At 39.2% G+C, this 22,622-nt stretch overlaps 1 protein-coding gene across 8 annotated transcripts in view; it reads right to left on the minus strand.

The window, feature by feature from the left end:
* Klhl3 (kelch like family member 3) overlaps positions 1 to 19,966 on the minus strand; it is a 111,123-nt gene extending 91,157 nt beyond the window's left edge. For 3 of the 8 annotated variants that reach the window (XM_063230928.1, XM_013156167.2, XM_003473175.4), the window contains exon 1: positions 9,577 to 10,030. In XM_063230928.1, coding sequence (XP_063086998.1) covers positions 9,577 to 9,632 — 56 coding nt within the window. In that variant the 5' untranslated portion in view covers positions 9,633 to 10,030. Of the gene's footprint in view, positions 1 to 9,390; positions 9,488 to 9,576; positions 10,031 to 13,387; positions 13,436 to 18,816 lie in introns of those variants that run through there. The other 5 variants (XM_063230931.1, XM_063230929.1, XM_063230932.1 and 2 more) reach the window with 3 other exon arrangements.
* Positions 19,967 to 22,622: the final 2,656 nt, after the last annotated feature.

A 22,622-nucleotide genomic window follows, 5' to 3' on the forward strand; every position in this document is an offset into this window, starting at 1 on the left:
AATATAATGCCAAAGTAAGCACTGTACCACTAAGATACACCCCAGCTAAACAGTTAGAGGTTCTTCTCTCCTTTCCTTTATTTTTTGAAGGAAATTTTTCAGTGGCCCAGAAGGTCATACAATATCAAACTAAAAGGGTGATAGCGATTACTCTTGTCATGTTCCTAACTTTACAAATATCTCCAATGTTTCCTCATTGTATATATCTGCTGTATAATTTTTGTTATAGATGCAGTTTATCAGGTTAAGAAAATTCTCTTCTATTTTTATTCAGTTATTTAGTCATACAGATATACTGAATTTTATCTAAGTTTTATATATTTAATGAGATAATGATGTACAGTTGCTTTTCTCTAAAGTTTTAATACAGTGAATAACAACTTTTCTAATACTAAACCATACTTACATTCCTGAAATAAATTCAGAAAGTGTAAAATATTGTATAACTATTTATTATAAATACTATCTTCAAACTGTGGAAAGGCATAAAAGCCATAATGAGAAAACATAAATTTGCTACAACTAAAGAACCATTGAAGGTTTTTGAGAGGAAACTAACAAGACTAGAATTTAGAAAAAGCCTAGAGGACAGGTATTATTGGCTGTGTCTCACAGTTATGGAACAGGTGTAGACCAGTTAGAGCCATAGTGGGAATGCTGATGATGATCCAGTGTGGCTGATGAATAGGAAGGCTCATTTTTCCTGCTGTGTTGTTCTTTGCACTTTTTAGTCTTCCAAGATGGCCCAATAATTAATGTATGTCCCTGTTAATATAATGTTGTATTTACCAAAAGGTCTCAAACACATATTGCCTATTATCAGAGGCTTAAAATCCAGTAAAATGTAATTCAAACTAGAGCCCCTCTGAAGAGCAAGTAACATGCTGATGACAACAGGGTTAGCCAGGAAAAAGTACAATGGTTTTTTCCCTTGCTCTTAACTCTGTGAAGACACAAGAAGTCTGAAGTGGATTCTGGGCCCTTGGTTTCTGGAAGGTACAAGTTTCTTAACAACCTATTAACTTTACAGAGAACAGGACACTCTTAAATAGGTGTAAGGGTTTTAAGCAGTTAAGAATCTCATATAAGATCAAATAAATAAGAAAAAGCAGTGGTGGGATGTGAGTTCAGATCTCCTCAAGCTATTTCCACCACAGCCTACCCCGCTCAACAACGTAGTATGTACATGTACATAAGTGAACACACTTGTACAGCCTAGAATCACACACTTTTAACAGAGAGTTGCTATGTCCTGCCATGTCCTTCCCTAAAACTTTCTCCTTCTGCTCATACCAGATCTTAACTACTTACTCCCAAATGACTACCTATTCTCCCCACCAAGGCTCAATCCCCAGCATTCTTTGACCTTGATCCCAAATAAGGCTGGTAGAGCTCCCTTCCCTATCTGAAATACAGTCTACATGGAGTTATATTCCCATTCTCCTGTCCAAGCCCAAGGTTATTTGGGAGGACTCAACTACAAGATATCTTCAGTGAAAAACATTTATCAGTAAATATGCTTACTCCAAGCACAAAATGATTGATTTCCTCAAAAGTAAAATCTGTCTCTGTCCTCATTAAAATCACAGTAGGCTTCAACAGTCTCCATCTAGCCCAAAAAGGTGATTCAGCCTGTGTGGTTTTAGAACGACAGGAGCTATGCAGCTTTTCAAATCTCATCACAGTCAGTGTTCATTTTTAAGTGCTCCTTCCACCAGACCCAAAGCTCTGGCTGCTGAACAAGGGAGCTATCATTTCACTCCAGTGTCTACAGTTCCTGCAACTTTCAAGTTGAACCACAGTTAAGATTTTAATGGGTCACCAATCACAGATGCAGTGAGAAAATATGGGCCAGGCAAAATTCCTGCTTTTTCTTGTAGGAACATACATAAACAAGCCACTTTTCACACAAGCCACAGCAAACTCAGAATATATCAACTACACAGCTTTGTCAGACAAAGAAGTATTAGGCTTAACAATTCAATTAATTTTACACACTCCCCCTTTACTAGTAAAGACACTTGAACCAACACCGGTGCCATGGTGAATCCACTGCACTGAATGACCTCTATCTCATAATCTAAAGTATCTCACTGTACCATTTTTTAAAGAGCAGTTAAGATTTGCCTCCTCTAAGAAATCCTCTGAATACTTCAGTCCTAAGCAATCTCCTTGTTCTCTAAAATCCTATAACATTTCTGTCCTATAATTCTACTGGCACATAGAATACTGTCCTGTATTTGATTTTTTTTTCATGGTACAAATCTACCCCCTACTTTATTCACACTATAGTCAACAGACATAGAGGATAAAGACCGTGTCTCTGAGCACTCTTTGCATGGCCTCTCCTGACCAGTGCAGGGCCACAACCACAGTGGGTCCTCATTAAGTCATTGTCATCAGTAAGTTCTGACCTAAAAGTAATTTACTTCCCTCTACAAATGTTAGTAGAGTGGTACAGGATAGTCTGACCCAGCCACTGCCAATGATTATAGACAATGAAAGCAGACTTGGCCTTCAGAGCTAAACTATAAATAAGTATACATAAAATATTAATTATAAAAGTTATAAGTAAAACTATAAAAGCTCTATGAGTATTCTCATACTGCAGCATCTCTTTATCCTCTCAATTTCACATCCACATTTCCGTTGTCTTATTTGACTCCCCTGCTTAAATATGCATGTCCAAAACCAGTGCTGCTCACCCTCCTTTCAAGCCAATTCTGCCTGTAAACCCTACCTCAGAGGCAGGGCCAGAAATGGGGGGTTACTGATAGCTTCTCTCACACACATGATACTCCTCACACACAGCCACAGGTCCTCTCAATTCTGATGCATTTTTTTTAACACACCCATCTCTCATGTCACCACAACCTCATTCCAGGCCAGCATGATCTCTTGCCTGAATTACTCAAGTAACCTCCTCCTAGAGTGACATTTCCAGAATGCCAATGATGTCAAGCCTCTCACTACTTCCTCGCTGCATTCCCAGTGGATTTCAGACAATGAGACTGGGTCATTACTCCCCTGAAGACGCTTCATCAAAATATGCTACGGGTTATATCTGGGTGTGCCCAAAAGACCTCAGGTGTTCAGAAACAGAACTTTAGAAAGGTGACTGGATCATGGGAACACTGCACTCCTCAGTGGATCCATCCACTGAGGAATAAGTTCAGAGCTAAATGTACTGTTAGGATCGGGGCCTGGATGGAGGAGAGTCACTGAAGGTGTGAGGTGGGATGGTCTACCTCCTCCCAGGCTCCTCCCTGCCTTCTCTCTGCTTCCTGGGCCTCATGCATGGGCAGGTTTCCTCCACAGCACATGCTTCCACTATGCTGCTTCTGCCTTGGAGGAACCCGACTGTGAACTGAGTGCTCTAAAACCTTTGAACCCAAATAAACTTCTTCTTTGAGAGTGTCAGATATATCTTACTGATGAGAAAGTGACCAAGACATCATAGTACTAAAATATTTATAGTTGCCTAAATACACAAGGCTCTTCTGCTTAGTGAAGTTTGACTGCCTAGAAAAAAAATTCTTCTTTTGAACCCAAGGCCTTCAAACCAAGCTACATCCTTAGTCAGTTTTATTTTTAATTTTGAGGCAGAGATACATTAAGTCACCACAGTGCCCAAGCTGGGCTTCAACTTCCAATCCTCTTGCCTCAGCCTCCAAGAATGCTAGGGTTACAAGCATGCACCACCAAACCTGACACCTAGAAACATTTTCTACTCACACTTTTTTCCTTCCAGTGCTTCAGCCCTCTTTTTGGAAGGCTTCCCTAATCCTCCTACTAGTGATTAGCTTCCCCTTTTCTGTGCTCCCACAGCATTTTGTGCTTTCCTCTGAATTGTAAATAGCTCTTTCCCAAGTGTCTCCCTAACACAATATGTGCTAGTAAATATTTATGAATTGGTTGATGATTGGTTGAGCCCTAATATGTAACCTCTGCTGATTTCCATGGTGTAATTACTCCCACCATGGCAGATTTCAAAGTACCATACCAACATGACATCACTAAGCATGGGGTTTAGGAAGAGACGTGTGCTGCTGTTATAAATGTACAATATTACTACTATAAGACACAAGAAACATAATCACAAAGGCCCAGACAGTAATAAAAGAAAGTAGTAAGTTCTGAGTATATTTGTTTCTAATATTCTAATATGGCTGTATTTAATAACTGATCCAAAAAATTTCCTGAAAATTCACTATGCAGCTTTTATAAATTTGATTTCATGACACTTTCAGTTCCAAAAGAACCAGGATGGTGTATTCTTAGCCTCCAGCACAGAGTAAGTGACCACTAGTGAGAAAATTAGTGCATGGATAAATAAATGAGGTATAACTACAGACTACTGCATCTTTCCTTGCTTTCATTCATTAGAATGATGGTTTTGTCCCCCTTGACCCCCAAACTATGACTCTAAGGCCTATGCTCTTCATAACAATGTCCAACGACTTCATCTAACCATCAGGAAACGGAGAGCACAACCCTTAAGTCAGAGGTTAAAATCACATTCCTAAAAGCTCAATTCATGACTGCTTTTCCCAAAACTAAAGACAAAAACTCCTAAGTGGGTTGTGTAAAGTATAAATGAAACACTTAAGCAGACAGAAGACAAGAAGAGAAAAGACAAAAAGAAACATACCCCTTGTTATGTGGCATCTTGGAAGGCCAGCTTATATTTGGTTTGAATGGGAGAACTGAGCTTTTTCACTTGTGGCTTTGATGGAAGCCACAATGTACTTTCACAAGTTAAAAAGAAAATTCCAGGAAGTTATGTTGAGAACCTAAAAATCCTCATAAAAAGCTGATTTCTATCCTGAGAGTCACTGAACTTATTTAACAGGAGGAGGAAAAAAATCTAAGGACAAAGCATGTTCAAGCTATTTTTCAGATAGTTTATTAATGGTCTATTCAATTTAACCTAGTTTTGGGGTTTTTCCAGAAATTTAAAAAAAAAAAAAAATAGGTCAGTGCTACAGAGACTAATTTCATCAAAATAAAGCATTTGCTTTACAAAACTTACACAAAACTTTGTCTGGATCTATCTTAACAATCTGAAACTTAGCAAGAAAAATCCTAAAAAGCCAAACATGGATTTGGGGAAATCAAGAGGTTTCTTTCTCTGGTTTTGTTTTTGCACTTATTTTGCCAAAAAGTATTTTCAAAATGGAAAATTTTGGCTTCAATTATCACAGTTGAAACTCATGCACAACTACTTCAGTAAACAATGATGCCCAAAAGTTTCTAATCATGATGTTTAGGGAGGGAAGGAAGATTAGGTGCTTTGCCAGTGAGAATAGAAAAGATGCCAGGTTTCTCAACACTTGCCCTTCCCTAGATCTTAACAGTCTGTCATCTAGCACTACAGAACTCAGCACTTAGGAAACATTGGCTTTCTATGTCACATCTTCATAGTATATATTATCTATCTGTTGTTCTTGAATCAAAGACAAGTACCTTCTGCTCAGAAGCTCCCTGAGGCCGAGAGGCAGGTTCTCTTTTGTAACAACCGGCTAGGAAGAGCTGTCCTCTTAAGAACACATCACATAAATTCAAGGCGCAAAGTTGAGAACATGGTGCCCCTCTCAAATAGCAGTGTCCCTGTGCTCCTGACGAGGAAAATAACCATAATTTGAAGAAAAATAAACTTCCCTTTTCATGATGCTTCCTCCAGAAGTTATGATTTTTTTCAGCTTTTGCAGATCTGCCAGTATGGGCTTAGCAATTGTGTCTGTGATAAAATACATGTATCATAAAATTCACAGTTTTGATCATTTTAATTATAAAACATTAAGCACATTTGTATATTGTTGTACAATCATTACTTCTATCCATCTCCTGAACTTACTTCTATCCAACTGAACTTTTTTCATCTCTCCAAACTAAAACCTCATATATATTAAATAATATCCATTTCTTCCTCCCTTTAACCTTTGGCAACCACCTTACTTTCTGTCCCTATGAATTTGACTGATTATGTAATTGGGAAATTTATTTTAACACATCCACAAGGCTGCTTTCCAGAACTGAAATAAAATACCCATAGCAAGGCCATTTTCAGTGTCTATCTGTTCTACCTAAACATGCACAGACACAGGCACAATTTATCACTGTCTGTAGCAGCTAAGAGCCAGAGATCTTTTTCCTCTGCAAAACAGAAGACAAAGTCACCTTTCTGAGACTGATCAAGCCACGATGATTCTCTCATGGAGGGATCTGGGGAAGGTTAGATCCAAAGGGCCAGCACAGAGGTGGAGAGCTCAGGATGCAGCAAGGGTGAGTGAGCACCCATTCACAAGTTCTTCTTAACATCTTAGCCTGAACCGAGGTATATCCAACTTATGGTCCAAACCACTAAAGTATCTAGATTAAAGTACATCTTGGAGAAAACCAAATGAAAGAGGAAATATCATGACCTATTAGGTATCGTGTTTTAAGGAAATAGTTTAGATATGCAAGATGATGGCCTGATAAGCTCTTCTTAGTTTTTTCAGAATGGTTACTTGTAATCTCCTTTGGATGGTAAATTTAGAAAAACCCTAAAATATGCCTTGGTTAGTATACCAGCAGCAACTCACAGGATACAACATGGTAATAGAGAGTCAGCAATAACAACAGCCAGTATCATCTACCGAGTGCTTATTCTGTACCAGAAAAATGTCCTAGGTACCTTATATACCTTGACTCATTTAATCTGCAAGACAATCCCAAGAAGTATAGACATTGTTTTCATTCCTTTACATAGAAAAGGAAAATCAGTCCTATATAAAGGTGACACACTCAAGGTCATACAGTTTGTAAGGTATATTCACTACTAGGTCTATGTTACTCCAAAGCCTATGCTTTTAATTAACAGTCTTTCAGAGTAGAAGGTATTTTCATACCCTTATGGAAAAGAAAGAAAATTACTCATTAGCAACTTCTTGGCTGGAAATTTTTAATGCTTAAAAACAACCTCAGTTAAGCTTTGGCAGGTTAAATATGGAACAAGCACCAGATTCAGGATCCTTCCAGTCCCTGGAGGTTTGACACGTGATCCTAGGATGGTGATTTGGATTACATGGCCCTCAACCATCAGAGAACTTGTAAAACAAGTTACTTCCCTCTGTTCTTCTTTTACCTCAAAGCATTTCATGAGGTCGTGCATCCAAACTGGCATAAGGCTTCTTCCCAAGCATGAACCCATTGGACAAAGGTTTCAATCTCTAATTCTCTCACCAATTTTCTTTTTAGTTAATAAGAGTTTCCCACAAAAGTTATCAGTTAACAGTCAAATAACTTCCCAGAACCTGCTATGGTATGGCCACAGAGTAGTCAAAGAGAAAGTTTCAGACAGAGGTACAAGTCATCATACTTGCCCTAGAGGACCTGTCTCCAAGATTGGATACTTGTAAGATACACGAAACAAAAGCACAAAAAGATCTGGTAGAACTATATAGTACTCAATTATGAGATACACATTAGAGATATTAAGAATATCAGTGAAGACTAGGAAAGCTGAGTTGCTAAAACAAAGTAAAAAATATATATATATATATATATATATATATATATATATATATATATCTTTTGCAAAAGAGGAAGAGAAAGGGATCCATTCAAGCATAGTGTGGGTGCAAAGGATGTGAAGTAGCTAGAGTAATGTACAGAACGGATGGTGATGAAGGAGACCAATAAACTGTTGCTAGACCTATGAGTAAGCAGTGGGAATAGAGATAGGAGCCAGGTCTCAGAAGACTTGAATGCTTGACATATAAGCTGGACTTGGATAGAATCAAAACGTAGTGAGCTGGATGGCCTGGTGAATACTGGAAGCACACAGTTTGTTTTTCTTGTCTACTCTCTGTATCCAGCAGATGAAAAGCAAAAGAACATGCAACCAGGTACTCACGAGTCATATACATCAGCTATTTCAGCTAAAAGCATCAGAGTTCTGAAAAACAGCAGAGCTCCTTGAGAGTCAAGGGATCATTACATTTCTGAACACAAAACTGGAAACAGTCAGTGCCCTAAAGGGCTCCATTAGCTGCAGGAAGTCTCCCAGCAGCCTTTTAGCCCCAGTATTCCATGGGCCAAAAAAACAGCCTTAGTACATCTCGGTCATATCACTGTGCTATTAGACCAGTGAGAAAAGGTGGAGACATTGTCCACCTCTGCTCCAAGGTCTTTTAGATGCTCTATTGCCCAAGAGGCCACATGAAGTTCAATGTGAAGCTCCATTTGCAAAGTGTACCCAGAAAGGGGTTGCACAGGCAGTACAATGTCTGCAAGGTCCCAGAATTTTTCTGTGGGCATGACATGAAGAAACAGTCCTCAGGGCCTCTTTCAACATTTGTTCTCATTCTGACAAATGACACCCAACAATCATGCCAGTTCCAGTAAGGTCCACATTGTTAATATCATTCTGCCCTGTGAGATGCAGGACAGGGCAACCAGTGCAAAGGAAAATGTTTATCAAGGTATTCTCTAGACAGTGATGACTTAGTTGAACTTATTGCCATTTAACCAACCAGTTATTGTCAATCTTCCCCTAGGTACTACACTGCCCTGGCCTGACACTTCCCTGCAGTCTTCCCTGCTCACGAAAAATTTTAGGTGTAGTCTCTATCCATAAGCACAGATCCACAGAAGGAAGAGATTGGCACTCAGGAGACTTCTAGTCCAGACAGAGGAATGACCCACCCCAGGATAGCACTGTCCACCTTCAATAGGGAAAGGTCAGTATCTTAGATAATTTAAAAATTTGAATGCATGCACCTGACAGAAAATAAACCCAGGCTAGTTAGCTCTGACTAAACACAAGTACTTAAAAATCCCTCCTACTGATTCCAATTTCTTAAGGAACCCCAGATGGAAGAAGTAAGAGTTCCTTCAAAGCATAGATCTTGTAAGATCAGTCATAAACTTTTTGACAGAGATAAAACTAGGTTCAGTGGAAGTGTCATCAGACTTTGTTTCTCCCCCTCAACCCAGAACATGTGTATATGCTCACACACGCGCACACGCACATTCACACACACACACATTTTTTAGGAAAGCCATCAGCATGACATGCCTCCTGAAGATTTGGGCACTTCGGTATAAAGAATACAAGTGCTCTGCACTAGGCAAGCACTGCTAAGACATCAACACCCCCAATCAACGGAAAAAAATACACCTGGGGAAAAGAAGCCAGGAAAGGGAAACGCCTCCTTAAAACAGCCTGAGGAAGACAAGCCTGAGTCAGCCTGTGCCGAAACTATTCCCCAACATCAGCCAGGAAGTCCCTTCTTTCGGTGTGCTCCATTGCCCAACAAACCCACAGCTTCCTTTGTGGAAACCAGATCTCTAGAGCTTCCAGTCCTACAAGGGGTGGGTTTGGAAAAGGGCTTCCCCACTTACTACTGCCCCTCGGGATCCATCAGTGGCCAAGCTTTCCAACACTCCCCAGTGAATGCAAATACAAAAGCTGGTAGCTGCACTGTAAGCACATATTTCCTTACACACACGCACGCACGCGCGCGCGCGCACACACACACACACACACACACACACACACACACACGACATACACTTACACATACATACCTTTCACCCTCCATTGTGTGAGGCCCAGTAGGGGTGACAGCCGCTGAACTGTGCATGCACCCAGGAATCCTAGCTCTTATCTGGATTCTCCTAGCAGCCTAGCAGGAGATCTGATCAGCAACTGTGATTCAGCATGGCTGCAACTGCAGCCTCCTCCCTCTGGATCCTCCTTCCTCTGACTTACTCCAGGCAGCTTCTACCGCAGAAGCAGCAGCAGTAGAAAATGTCTTACCCAGCGCTCCCTGCAGCCCTTTCAGCTGCTAAAAGCAGCAATCCACTTGCTCCCCCTCCCCCGCAGGCTCCTCCGTCTCCTAGGAACAGCGGCAGCTTCAGTGCCCCAAGTGCGGTGCCACCTTTCCAGCTGCCTGTGCATCTGCCCAGACATTCCAAGCCAGGGCGACCTGCCCACCCCAGGGGCTCCTGCCTTCACTGCCTGCACTGCAAAGAATCAGGCCCGTTTCTCACTAGCCTGAGAAATACTTGCCCCTTCCCCGCCCCTCCCTACAGGCTCAGTCTGTCATCCTGGCCAGATTGTTGGAATGAGGAGGCCCCTCTGTGGCCTGCAGTGGAGTTTATCCACCAGTGGAAATTCATTTGTGGGTCACAACTCATATTCCAATTTCTTCTCCCAAATTCTAGAGTAGCTCTAAGAGTTTGGAAGATGGAAAGAAGTTAGGGAAAAAGAACCTAATAGAACAGAAGAGAACACAAAGAAATTTAAAAGAATATGGAAAAAAGAAGAAATTAGAAAAACAGGTAAAATTGATATACACTATTTTACTGTAAGAGGCCAAAGACTACTGCAGCAAAGCCATCACAATGCATGCACTCAACTCCCACACTGAAAAGCCACCACTCTCATAGCACAGCCCTAAAATATCTTCCTAAATTCTATTTTGAACTGATTTAAACTATGGCTCTAACCAGTAAGTCTTTTTCTGAATCCCCATCTTCTGCTAAAGCTCATATTCTGTCATTGCCAGCTGCTGAGTTTCCATTTAGACTCATTTAACTCCCTACCTGCAATGATTTCTCCAGTTTCAACCCTGGCATTTTTCTGGAAGGGTAGTCAAATCCCAGGTTCTTCACAGAATTTCCTCTAACCCTACCCACACCTAGTCACTTCTACCCAAGTACCCTAACTACAAAATGTATTGTTCTGTTCCTCCTACACCCAATATATTGTCTACGGCAATTTATTGTTTGTCTTCTGCACTGAAGTATAACCTTGCAAAAGGCAAAGAGACATAAACTATGTCTCTAGCCACAGCTTAACAGGCATAAAGGTAATGAGGTGACTAGCTACAAAAAGGTGACCCAGGGTCAGGGATATAGCTTAGTGGCACAGCGCCTGCCTGGCAAGTGCAAGGTCCTGAGTTCAATTCTCAGTACCAAAAATAAAAAACAAAACAAAAGGTGGCCCAGAAGGTTGATGCCTCAATATAATTAGATATGAGCATCTCTATTCTAGGGCTCCTCGGTGCCATACAGTAAATGCATGGCGTTTCAGGATCCACCCTAGCAGCTGCTGGCTGAGCAGCCCTGACTTAGCTAATCTTCCCCACACTCTGGGCTCTGGGCTCTGAGCTCACACAGTCCCACTCTCACAAGATGTGTTCAGACCACGCTCCAGAGTCCCTTTCTGCTCTAAAACCTCGGCATTCTAGGAGCCTGAGGCAGTTCATTCAGAAGTTCTAACACAGCCTGGGTAATTTAGTGACTTAGTAAGTCTCTGTCTCAAAAGTAAAAATAAATAAATTTTCAAAAGGTTCAAACACTAGGGGTGTAACTCAGTGCAAAGGTCCTTGTTTCAATCCCTAGTATCACAATTTAAAAACACACACCCTTGATTCTAAAAAGATTTCAAATGTCTCCTTTTTTTCCTCAGCATAATGTGTGTGAATTTTTAAGAAATATTTGTCTAACTGTAATCGTTGGTGGGGAGCTTGAGAGAGAGCAATACAATGTTTGTGAAAGTATGAGAGATGATACCATTGCGATTATAATTTTGACCTGTTAAATTTCTTCGCTCTTATAAAGTGCTAAAAACATACAGTGGAGGGATGAACACTAAGGTAACAGAATGAAAAGTAAATTTTCATAAATTTGACATAACTTTCTGAACTCAAAGGAGCCAGAGTGCTCCACTCAAAAGATTACCTTCCCTAACTCTGCAGTCTCTCTGAAATGAGAAGAGGCCTGGGCAATTTTATCAACATGCCACAGCCCAGTCTCCTCACTTTTTCCTTCCACAACAACAGTCCTCATAATTTTCTCCCTCTCTGTCCCTTCCTCCTCTAATCAGTTTTGTAGCTCTGCTCCAGATATTTCCTCTTGAGGTCACTTGCAGGGACCACAAGAAGCTGAATGCCACAAATAAGGAAGCTGAATCTCAGCATCTGTGCCCGAGTGCAGCGACCCACCAGGAAGCAGCTGGGTGATTTGTAAGGGGACATAACACGAGATGACTCATCTCTTGTAAATACCTTCATTCACATCTTCTTCACCATACAGGAAAGGGGGAAACGCCCTATCTAACCAGAAAAAGAAAACAGTTCAGACAGGGAATATTTAACATGGAGCATATTTCAATTTCAAAACACAATTATTAAAGCCACAATAAAAAATAATTATTAGAACTAACATAAAAATGTTCACAGAATTTCCTTTCAATCCTACTTTTGTCATACTAACTGATGTCACTACAGTGTGTCAAAATTATCCTGCTACCACCTGTCACCTTATTTACCACTCACTATCCATGAATGAGGGCCGGGGTTGGAGGGATGGCAAAGCTGAGCCAAGAGTCAAAAATAACTGGCCTCACTCAAATCTTCTCTGGTTCCAGAGCTACAGTTTATATTTTCTACCTTACCCAATTGTTCTCAGAGTCAGAACTTGAACCTGTGTGCGATAGGCTAGTTTTTCTGACTGAATGTGAGATTAAGGAGAATTACTGTTAGATCCTCACAGACAAGAATGGAAGGAACCCAAGTGCTGTGCGCCCCAAGGAAAAGGCCTCAGCTTTACACTGCCCAGTAGCAGCACCCACACCTCAGCCTAGTTCCCACCCACTCTCAGGCTCCAGCTGCAAGCTGCCAACTCTTATCAGGTGACTCCAGATTGCCATTCCAAAGCAATTTATCCAGCCATGGACACCAGTTTAATTCAAAATCCTTCAACTCTTAACATTGTCTGGGAAGAAACCATTTAGAGGAGAAACTTTGTTTTTTTAAACAAGGCTTGTTCTACAAAGTTCTTTCTTTCATATTCCTTCTCAGCACAGGAATGCAGTAAAACACAGTTTATCTGGAGACAAAGAAGTCAATCATTTTCAAGAGTGCTTATGCTTCTTTTCTGGCCCAAACCCTCCTTCTCCAAGGGTTCAATTCCTACATTTGAAATCACCGTGCCACAGTATAGTGGTCCCATATCCAGCTGTGCATTAGAACCATCTGCTTAGCAGGTTGAAGATACAGGCATTAGGAAACCAAAAGGCACAAGGAAAGTTTCTAGAGTTAAGGAAATATTCTATATCTTGCCTGTGACAATACTGACATGACTGTATCCAACTGCTAGTGTTTTTTCAAACTGTACACTTAAATATAAACTTTATGCAAGTTATGCCTCGGTAAATACAAGAAACCCAAAAAACTTCAAGGTCTACCTCAAACCTGTGGACTCTGAGACCAAACATAGGAATGTTAATATACTTCATAGGTGACTGTAATACACAGCTGAATGCAAAGACCACCTAGAACCATGAAAAGTGCACAATTAGAATCACAAGGCACAGTCCAAACATACTTACCAGCAACATGACTCTAGGCAAGTTACCTTGCAAGCCTCAATTTTCTTCCTGTAAATAAATGAAAATTAATTACTTTCCAGGGTTGTTAGGTTTAAATGTGAAAGTATGTAAAGCACTTAGCAGAAAACTAGGCCTATGATAAGCACCATGGAGCCAATAGCAGCCATTCTTCTCATTGTCTATGTGAATGCTGCACAACTGATACCTTAAAACTCTATAAACCTTTGGGGGCTTGGAATCAAGGAAAACAGTGCCAGGGAAGGGCCTTCCCTGGAGCCAGTCACATCTCCAAAGCAAGGACTAGGTGAGAGCCAAACAGTCCCACCATCATATCAGCAAGGACTAGGTGAGAGCCAAACAGTCCCACCTCCACCTCCACCACCAAGACTTTCCCTCAGGTTAGGAACCACTCACTCACTCTTCCTCTAACTGCCTGCTTAGTGGCCTGAGAAAGCCAGGCAGAAAATGAAAACGTTGATCTCTTGATGATTACTATTCTTTCTGGAGATGGAATGTCAGTGTTGACATTTACACTTTAATTAATTTACACTTTAATGTACATTAATTTTAATTTACAGGAGTTTTATTGTTTGCTTGTTTTGGTCTTTTTCTTTTTTATCGGTACCGGGGATCAAACTCATGACTGCCTGCTTGCAAGGTAGTTGCTTATGCCACTGAGCTAAATCCCCAGCCCCTAATTTACAGTTTTTAATGGCTAGCAATATTGAATTTTTTTTTCATGTATTTGTTGACTGTACTTCATCTGAGAAGTGTCTTTTCATTTCAAATGCCCATTTCTGGACTGACTCTTTAAATTTGGGGGAGGGTCTGGTTTTAATTCTTTATATATCCCAGGTAATAACTTTCTGCCTGAGAACTAGCTAGCAAAAAGTTCTCCCCATTCTGAAGGTTGTCTCTTCACACTATTGGTAGCTTTGCTGTGTAGAATCTTTGTTATTCAGTTTTGGTTTTGGCTTTCTGAGACAGCATCTCATTATGTAGCTTAGCCCAGCCCTAAAGTCGCAGATGATTCTCCTGTCTCAGCCTCCCAAGCGATAGGACTATAGGCAATACACTGCCACACTCAGCCTGTGCTGAATCTTTTTAATTTGATGTGACTCCCTATTTGTTGATCCTCCATATTACTTCTTACACAACTAAGAATTTGTTCAGATAGTCTTTGCCTACACCTGTGTCCTCAAAAGTTTTACCTATTTTCTTCCATCAGATTAAGTAGTTGTTTTAATATTTATCTTTGATCCATTTTTGTGTTAGTTTAGTGCATTGTGAGAAATATGGGTCTAGATTCAATCGCTGTCATTATTCCCAGCACCATTTGTTAAAGAGACTATGTTTCCTCTACAAAAGTATTTGGTCCCTTTGTCAAAGATAAGATAGCTGAGTGTGCCTGAAGTTCTCTTAGCATCTTGTTCCCCTTCCCATTTGAAAAATCTTCTGTTCTGATTCACTGATCCACAAGCGTTGTTTTTTGCCAATCCATGCTGTTCTTATCACTGTAGCTTTGTGATATAACTGAGGTGTAGGGTTGTGATGCCCCCCACACACACCTAACTTTTTGTTGACCAGAATTGCTTGTGCTAGCCTAGGTCTCTCCTGTCTCAAATTTTAGGATTGTTTACTCTAGTTCTGTGAGCAATGAGTATTTTGATTGAAACTGCATCAAATCTGCATAAGTTTTGGCCATTTTCACAGACATTGGTTCTACCTATCCTGGAAGAGGGGATATCTTTCCAATTCCTGATACCTTCTTCTGTCTCCTTTTTCTGAGTACTATAGGTACAGGGAAAAAAAGGAATCCTTCTCCATTGTCAATGGGAGTGTAAACATGTACAACCACTATGGAAATCAGTATGGAGATTCCTCAAAAAGCTAAAACTAGAAATTCCATTTGATTCAGCTATCTCCCTTTCTAGATATCTTTGAAAGAGGCATCATATGACAAAGATAGATGCAAACCCATGGCTACAGCAGCACAAGATAAATCTTGGAAATAGTCCATATGCCCATTAACAGATGAATGGATAAAGTAAATGTGGTATTTATATCCAAAAGAATACTAATGTGCCATAAAAAAGGATATACTTGGGAATTTTAAGGTAAATGGATGTAACTGGAGACCATAATCTTAAGTGAAGTGTTTAAGTATCACAATGTCTCTTATGTGAGATACCCAAAGAAAAAAGGAGGAAAAAAAACTTAAAAGTAGAAAACCTTTTTCAAATGGGAAGGGCAACAAGAGATGGAGGGAAGGGAAGGGAAGGAAGGAAAATAAATTTTCTTTAAAAGTTGAAAAAACTGGAAACAGCTTCTGCAATTGGGGAGGAGAAAAAGCAGGTGGGAGCAGGAAGGGAGAGAAAGGGAAGGGGATAAAAAAAGAATTAAGATGTGTTACGTACATGTATAAACTTCCCACAATGAATGTGATCATTATGTGCTACAAATATACTAATGAAAAAATAGCAAAATTTTAAAAAATAAAAGGAACTTCAGGCCTCCAAAAATCAAAAAGTAAACAGAGCAGCACATTATCCAGAAGAATATCTGGCTTATGACTTTTCCTCTGAGAGTGAAAAATCCATGACCAGAGATTCAAATGTAAATCATCTATGAGCATTTGTGTGGCACTTTTAAGCTTACAAAATGCTTCTCACCCATTATCTCCTTTGATTCAAGGTAACATGCCCCAAATAGTAATAACTCCCACTTACTTGAATACTTCATCTAGGTCAGGCCTTGAACTCACTTTCTACGTACCACTCTTCATTTAATGTTTACAGTCCTGTGAGGATGTTAACTATGGGAAAACTGTTGTCCTGAGGGTTAAATAAACTTCCTTAAGACCCCACAGAAGGTAAACAGCAAAGCTGGAATTTGAACCCAGGCTTAAGTGACTTCAGAGCCCACTGTTAGCAAATCTACACAGCAGGCACTACCCCTGCCTTACCACCTCTGTTTTAGATAAACTGACTGAAACAGAAACAGAAAGCACCTCGCTCAAGACCATTGACCCAAGCTAGATGTGGGCTGAGACCCTTAGATGCCTGGCCTAACACCCTTTCCATCTCACCCCTAGATAAGGAACAAGAGTATTTGGACCTCTAAAGATATTACATGCAAGATGGTAGCTGAGGCTTCCAAACATCTATCATAATACAATCTTCCGGTCATCTAGATTACCAAACAGGCCTAGCCAAAGACTGCTCTTAAGGAAAACCAGAGGAACACTACTGGCCCTCAAAACAGTCAGAGATTAGACCAATGATAACAGCATAAGAGGGCCTTCAACGCATTCCAATCACTAAGAGTTTCCATTTTCTCCTAAATCTGCAATCCCACAGCTGGTGCCCTCTGCTGGCGAACACATATATCTCTTCTAAACAACAACAAAAAAAACCTCATTTCACACCAAGGATTTAGGGAGGCAAAAATAAATGAACAAAGAATGAATCAATAAAACCTTGCTTCTTTCACATTCTATTCAAGACTGAGCATTAATTTTTACAGCTCTTCCATATATGCATGCAATTTTAAACCGACTGCATTGATACTGTCATCCATCTGCTGCCTTTGACTTATCCCCTTCAGTTCTTTTCAGCTGCAAACCAAACTAGGCTGCTTACATAAAAATACAGATGACACACAGCCCCAAAGTCAAGAATACAATGAGCTGGCTGCTGTGCCTGTAATGCCAGCATTCAGGAGTCTGAGGCAGGATTGCCGCAATTTCAAAATCAGCCAGGTCTACGTAGTTTGCTCAAGTCTAGCCAAGCTCCATAGAGATCCTGTCTCAAAACAAGCAAGCAAACAAACAAAAAACAATGGTAACAATGTATGCATCTGTGATTGTGACTAAGGCCAGGTCTGTACAGCTAGCAAGCATGTAATTGGGGAGGTACATGCTTAAAGTCACGTGAAACCCATATACAACTATGCACAGGAATTCCGGTAGTGCTGTGTACACTAGCATGCGTATAGTTTGGTCAACTTGTTGAATATCTTCTATTCTGTCTATGCAGTGGAGTGTACCAGGAAGCTACAACATAAATCTTATGTGAACCGAATGCAAAATAAAAAATAAAACATTCAAGTGCAGAAAAGGTACTATGGGAGCTCAGTAGGAGACAATTTCAAGTTTGGGAAAAAGGAGGACACAAAGAACAGAAATAGGATGGAGAACTTCATAATTCTGTAGCATTTTAAAAAGAGCATTTGCAGCTGTAAATATTGCAACTAGATAACTTCAATCTCTCATTTCATTTAAATTTTTAAAGATATAATTTTAATCCTACTACTTTAATATATTTACATACATATTACATTTTTATTGTAGTAAAATATACATTAAATTTGCCATTTTAAACTTTTAATGCATGGTTCATTGGTAGTGTAAGTGGGTGCCACTTTTGCCCATATTCATTTCCAGAACTTTAACATCCCCAAAACAGCTCTGTCCTCCTTAAACAGTAACTCCCTATTGCCTCTTCCCTCCAACCTGTTTCAACCTCTGCTCTTTTGTTTGAACCCAGGGCCTTACCCCTGCTAGACATGTTCTCTACCCCTGAACTATATCCCCTGCCATATTCCACTTTCTATGTCTATGAACCTGTCTGTCCTCATGTAAGTGCAATCAATCAAAAATTGATCATTTGGGTGAATGAATAAAGAATGTAGCCTTTACACCCAACGAAAAACTACTCTGCCAGAAAGGAAGATAAACCTGTCATTTGTAAGAAAATAGATGCACTTTGAGACTATAATGTTAAGTGAAATAAATCAGATACACGAGTTTAAATACCAGTTTCTCTCATATGAGCTCAAATTATAAAGAGCAAAATAAAAGATATACAATGGTAAGTAGCAGAATAGCTCTTTCTCAGATGGGAAGGGGATTAAGAGCTGGAGAGAGGAGAAAAAGGGAAGAAAAGGGGAAGGAGAAATTTGGATGTGTTATGTACTTGTACCAACTCCACACAAGGCCCATAAACATGTACAGCAAGTAAGTACTAATAAAAATGGATTAATAAAAATCTGAACATTTTGTGTCTGGCTCATTGCACTTGGTAAATCTTTTTTTCAAAGTTCTATTTTCAAATTTGTGTTGTAGCACATTCCAGAATTTCATTTCTTCTTATATGTAACACTCCACTGTACATTTTGTTTACCCATTCACCTGTTGATGGACACTGTTGTAACACTTTAAAGATGAGAGGAACTCAGCACATCATACTCTGCATCTCAGCATAAATTGTGGAATACCCCTGCCGCTTTCTCCACACAATCTATGTACTGCTGTCTTCTATAACATTTTCCTTGATCCACAATGTTGGTTTGTACCTCATAATGTCCCCCAAAAGTCTCATGTAGAGGCAGGGCTTTCCAGTGAATGGATGATGGAGCACTACACTTACCAAATTAATCCACGGCTGGAAGGTGGGGCCTAGTTGGAGGAGGTGGTCACAGGGGTGCCTTTGGAGGTTGCTCTCTTGCTCTGGTTACTTCTCTGCTTCCTGGGATTGAACAGCAGTTTTCCTCTGGCCATAGACAGTAACTTCCAAAACTTGTGAGCCAAACTAAACCTCTCCTTAAACTGTGGGTGCCAACCAGCAGAAGAACAAAACACAAGAGTAAAGAGACAGCCCATAGTGTGAGAAAACAATGTTGCCAGCTGTTCCTCAGAAAAAGGACTAATACCTAGAACAAGATCTCAAAAAAATCAGGAAACCCCCCCCCCAATTTAAAGACCCACTTAGAAAATAGCCATTGGAATGAACAGATACCTCAGATGTAGTAGTACAAACAGCAAATAAAATATATGAAAAAATGTTCAACATCATTGGCCATTCAAGAGATGCAAATTAAAATGCTGATTGCATCTCACTCCAGAGAGCAAGCCAGCCAGTGTAGTGGTACATTCATAATCCCAGAGGCTGCCTCAGAAGCTCAGTGAGTTTGAGGCCAATCAAGGCTGCATAAGCAAATTCAAGTCTGGCCTGTACTACACAGTGAAAGCCTGTCTCAAAAACAAAGAGAAATCAGCTACATGACCAATGCTGGTGGAAGTATGGGGGAAAAGAACATTTTTCCAGTTACTGGAAGGGCAGACTGGTACAACCACTGTGGAAATCAGTGTGGGGATTTCTTAAACTAGAACTAGAGGTTCTATTTCCTTTCTTGGTTATCTTCCCAAAAGAATTATTAGTGTCATACACAGCTACAGCAGTCTGTAACAGCTAAATTTGGAAACCGCCCAAATGCCCACCAACTGATGAACATATAAATATGTGGTTTGTCATACACAGGGTACTTACCTTGACATAAAAAGCTTGAGACATTTCTAGCTAAATGGATACATCTTGGGACTATTTTAAGTGAAATAAATCAGACACACATTTAAAAACTGCATTGTTTCCCTGATGTGAGAAACCAAAAGGCTAAGGACCAAAATGTATAACAGATACTGGCAAATGGGAAGAAAATGTTCAAAAGAGATAGGGAACAAAGGAGAAGGAAGACAGTAGAGACAAGAAAAAAAATGAAGCAAATATTTCTAAATAAGGAGGGGAAGAGGGAAGGAAGGGGAATGGGGTAAAAAGAACCAAGATAAATCATGTACAGGTACAAATTCTTTATGATGCAAAGTTATTATGTGTATCTAAAATGTACTAATAAAATCTTTTAAAATGCCAAAAAGAAAATCGTGGGTGCCAAGTATTTTGTCCTAACAAAGAAAGCGACTAATATCCAGTCACTCATGCTCATATTCACTTCTGCAACATCTACATTGCCTTTTTTAAACCCTTACTCCACAAACTGTGAGTACCTTGACAGGTTAGTTCTTATTCGGCTAATACTAAAGTAAACTTTTCTGAATGCATATTAATAACAAATCTAAGGGTTCTTTTGAATGCCGTTAATGAATTATCCAATGTGACTAAAGAATAGTATCAAACCTGAAAGGACCTACACAAATATGTATCAGAGAAAACCCATTGATTCATCTAAATTAAACAGGCTTTAAATCCATACTTCAACTAGAAATCCAGATTTTGTGTTGCTTGACTCTGATGCTGAGCAAACCCTTTTCAATGTGTTGTTTTCTTGAAAAGCTTCTTGAGGAAGCAGCAACCCATTTTTTTAAAAAATTTAACTAAAGGCAATTCTTGTATTCAAAACCTCAGATCCACAAATGGCTATCATTTGTGTACTGTGTATCTCGTAAACTGTAGGTAGGATAAAGAGCAAAAAACCAAACACAGGAAAAAAAAATCCAGTATTTTACAGTAATAAAGTAACCTCAGACCTCATTGTATAGTTTCTTCAGAAAATAAGAGCAGTAAAGCTTGCTTTAAATGGAGACGTTTTAAATTAGGATAAAGCAAAATTTAATATTAAGATTACAGAATCCAGTATCACAGGGAGAGGGAAGAAAGAGGAAAGAAGGTGGAGTGGAGGAGGGCAAGAAAAAATAAGAATGAGCAACTCTTTGTAGGGCTCTCACAGATTTCCTGCACACTGGTACAACAAATCCTTTTGGCAAAACCTACATGCTCTTCCTTCTTGGACATGTTCTAAGTAGCAACCTAAAACCTGCAAAAGGAGTTTGAAATTATAACCAAAAGAAAAACTAGAGATGTTCTGATCACTAAATTATGGTCCATCTAAGCTATAAAAGATCACGTAGTTACATGATAGAGCTCTACACCCAGTAAAAATGTTTGATACTAAAATACTCATGCATGTAACTATACAGATACATAAAATTATCCCATTTTTGCTCTAAAAAAGAATGAGAACCCATGCAAATAAGCCTAAGATCTAGAAAAAAACAAACTGGAAAGATGCTATATACAGGTATGAGTTAAAAAATACTTTTTACAAGATGATTTAAAAATAAGCTGAAAGATCCCTATTTCTTATTGTCATGATCTTAAATTACTTGCCATAAGCCTGTATTCATAAGCAAAATGGAGATAGAAATCTCTTCATAGAATTACTAAGAACTAAAATAAATGAAGTTAACTTACCACAAAGCAAATATATAATAAAAAGGTATTGTATTTCAATTTTTTTCAGACAACTCTTAAATGACACATGTAGACATGAAAAAATTGGCAAGTCTTCTTACAGTACTAGAGAAAACAAAAGGGAAGCCCAGCAATATGGTCTTCATAGATCATTAATACTGTTATTTATATACACTCTAGCTTTGAGATTTTAGTCAAGTTTACCCTAAGCCTTTAAAAAACAAGTATGTACATCAATGAATATACTACACCTAGAACTACACCAGAGAACTGCTTCATTCTATCAGTTTCAAGTCCTGTAGCCTACTCATCAATTAAGCACACATTTGATGAGAAACATTTACAAGGTCAATCATCCCTTCATTATTCATAAAAGAAACTGAAACCTCACTCCCATTAGAGGACTATTTTAAGATATGGCAAATATGCTATGGAACACTATGCAGGCTAATGAGGTCCACCTATCTCAATGCAGAAGAATGTTTACAATATACACAACAAAAATGCATCTTTGTATTTTTAAATATTAATAAGGGATTACAAAGACCTCTGAATATACCTACTAATAGTGGCTATAAAGAGGTTGCTCTTATTGATAGGATTGTTTTTTGTGTAGTTTGGTTTTCCAAGTTATTACTCTAATTTATATAAAAAACACCAGTCCAAAAACCAGTAAGATTAATACTCTCTAATAATACTGGTATTTTTCTGTGACCTTTAGTACAATCCAAATGTTATGCAAGATGTTTAAAGTAAAATAGAAACTACTTTTGGGGGAGGGATTAATTTAGTCTTTTTAAGGTACTTTTTAACTGAAAAATTTTTACATTTCTACTTTTAATGAAAAAGTACAAGACAAGGACCCATTTGAGTTATCTGTAATTAGTTACTAAGAGAAAAGCATTATATCACCTTGGCTTAGACTGCCATTGTTGTTCTGTTTCAAAAGGCCAAAATAGGACTGAAAGGAAAATTTTCTCAACCACACTATTACACAGATAAATTATCTAAAATGCAAGACTTTCTCTAACTGCAAAAGTTGTTTTTTCAGGTAAAATCTATACAGTGGAGATGTGGGCCTCAAGCCAATCCAATATCCTAAGGTCCACTTTCAACTAGCAAACTCATACATTTACAAAATCTAAAATTCAAATTCTCTCAAAACATAAGTACACTTTAAAGAAAAATAA

This window comes from Cavia porcellus, unplaced genomic scaffold (genome assembly GCF_034190915.1).
Source record: "Cavia porcellus strain 051 isolate PalLab524CR breed Dunkin Hartley unplaced genomic scaffold, mCavPor4.1 scaffold_19, whole genome shotgun sequence".
NCBI classification, from domain to species: Eukaryota; Metazoa; Chordata; class Mammalia; order Rodentia; family Caviidae; genus Cavia; species Cavia porcellus.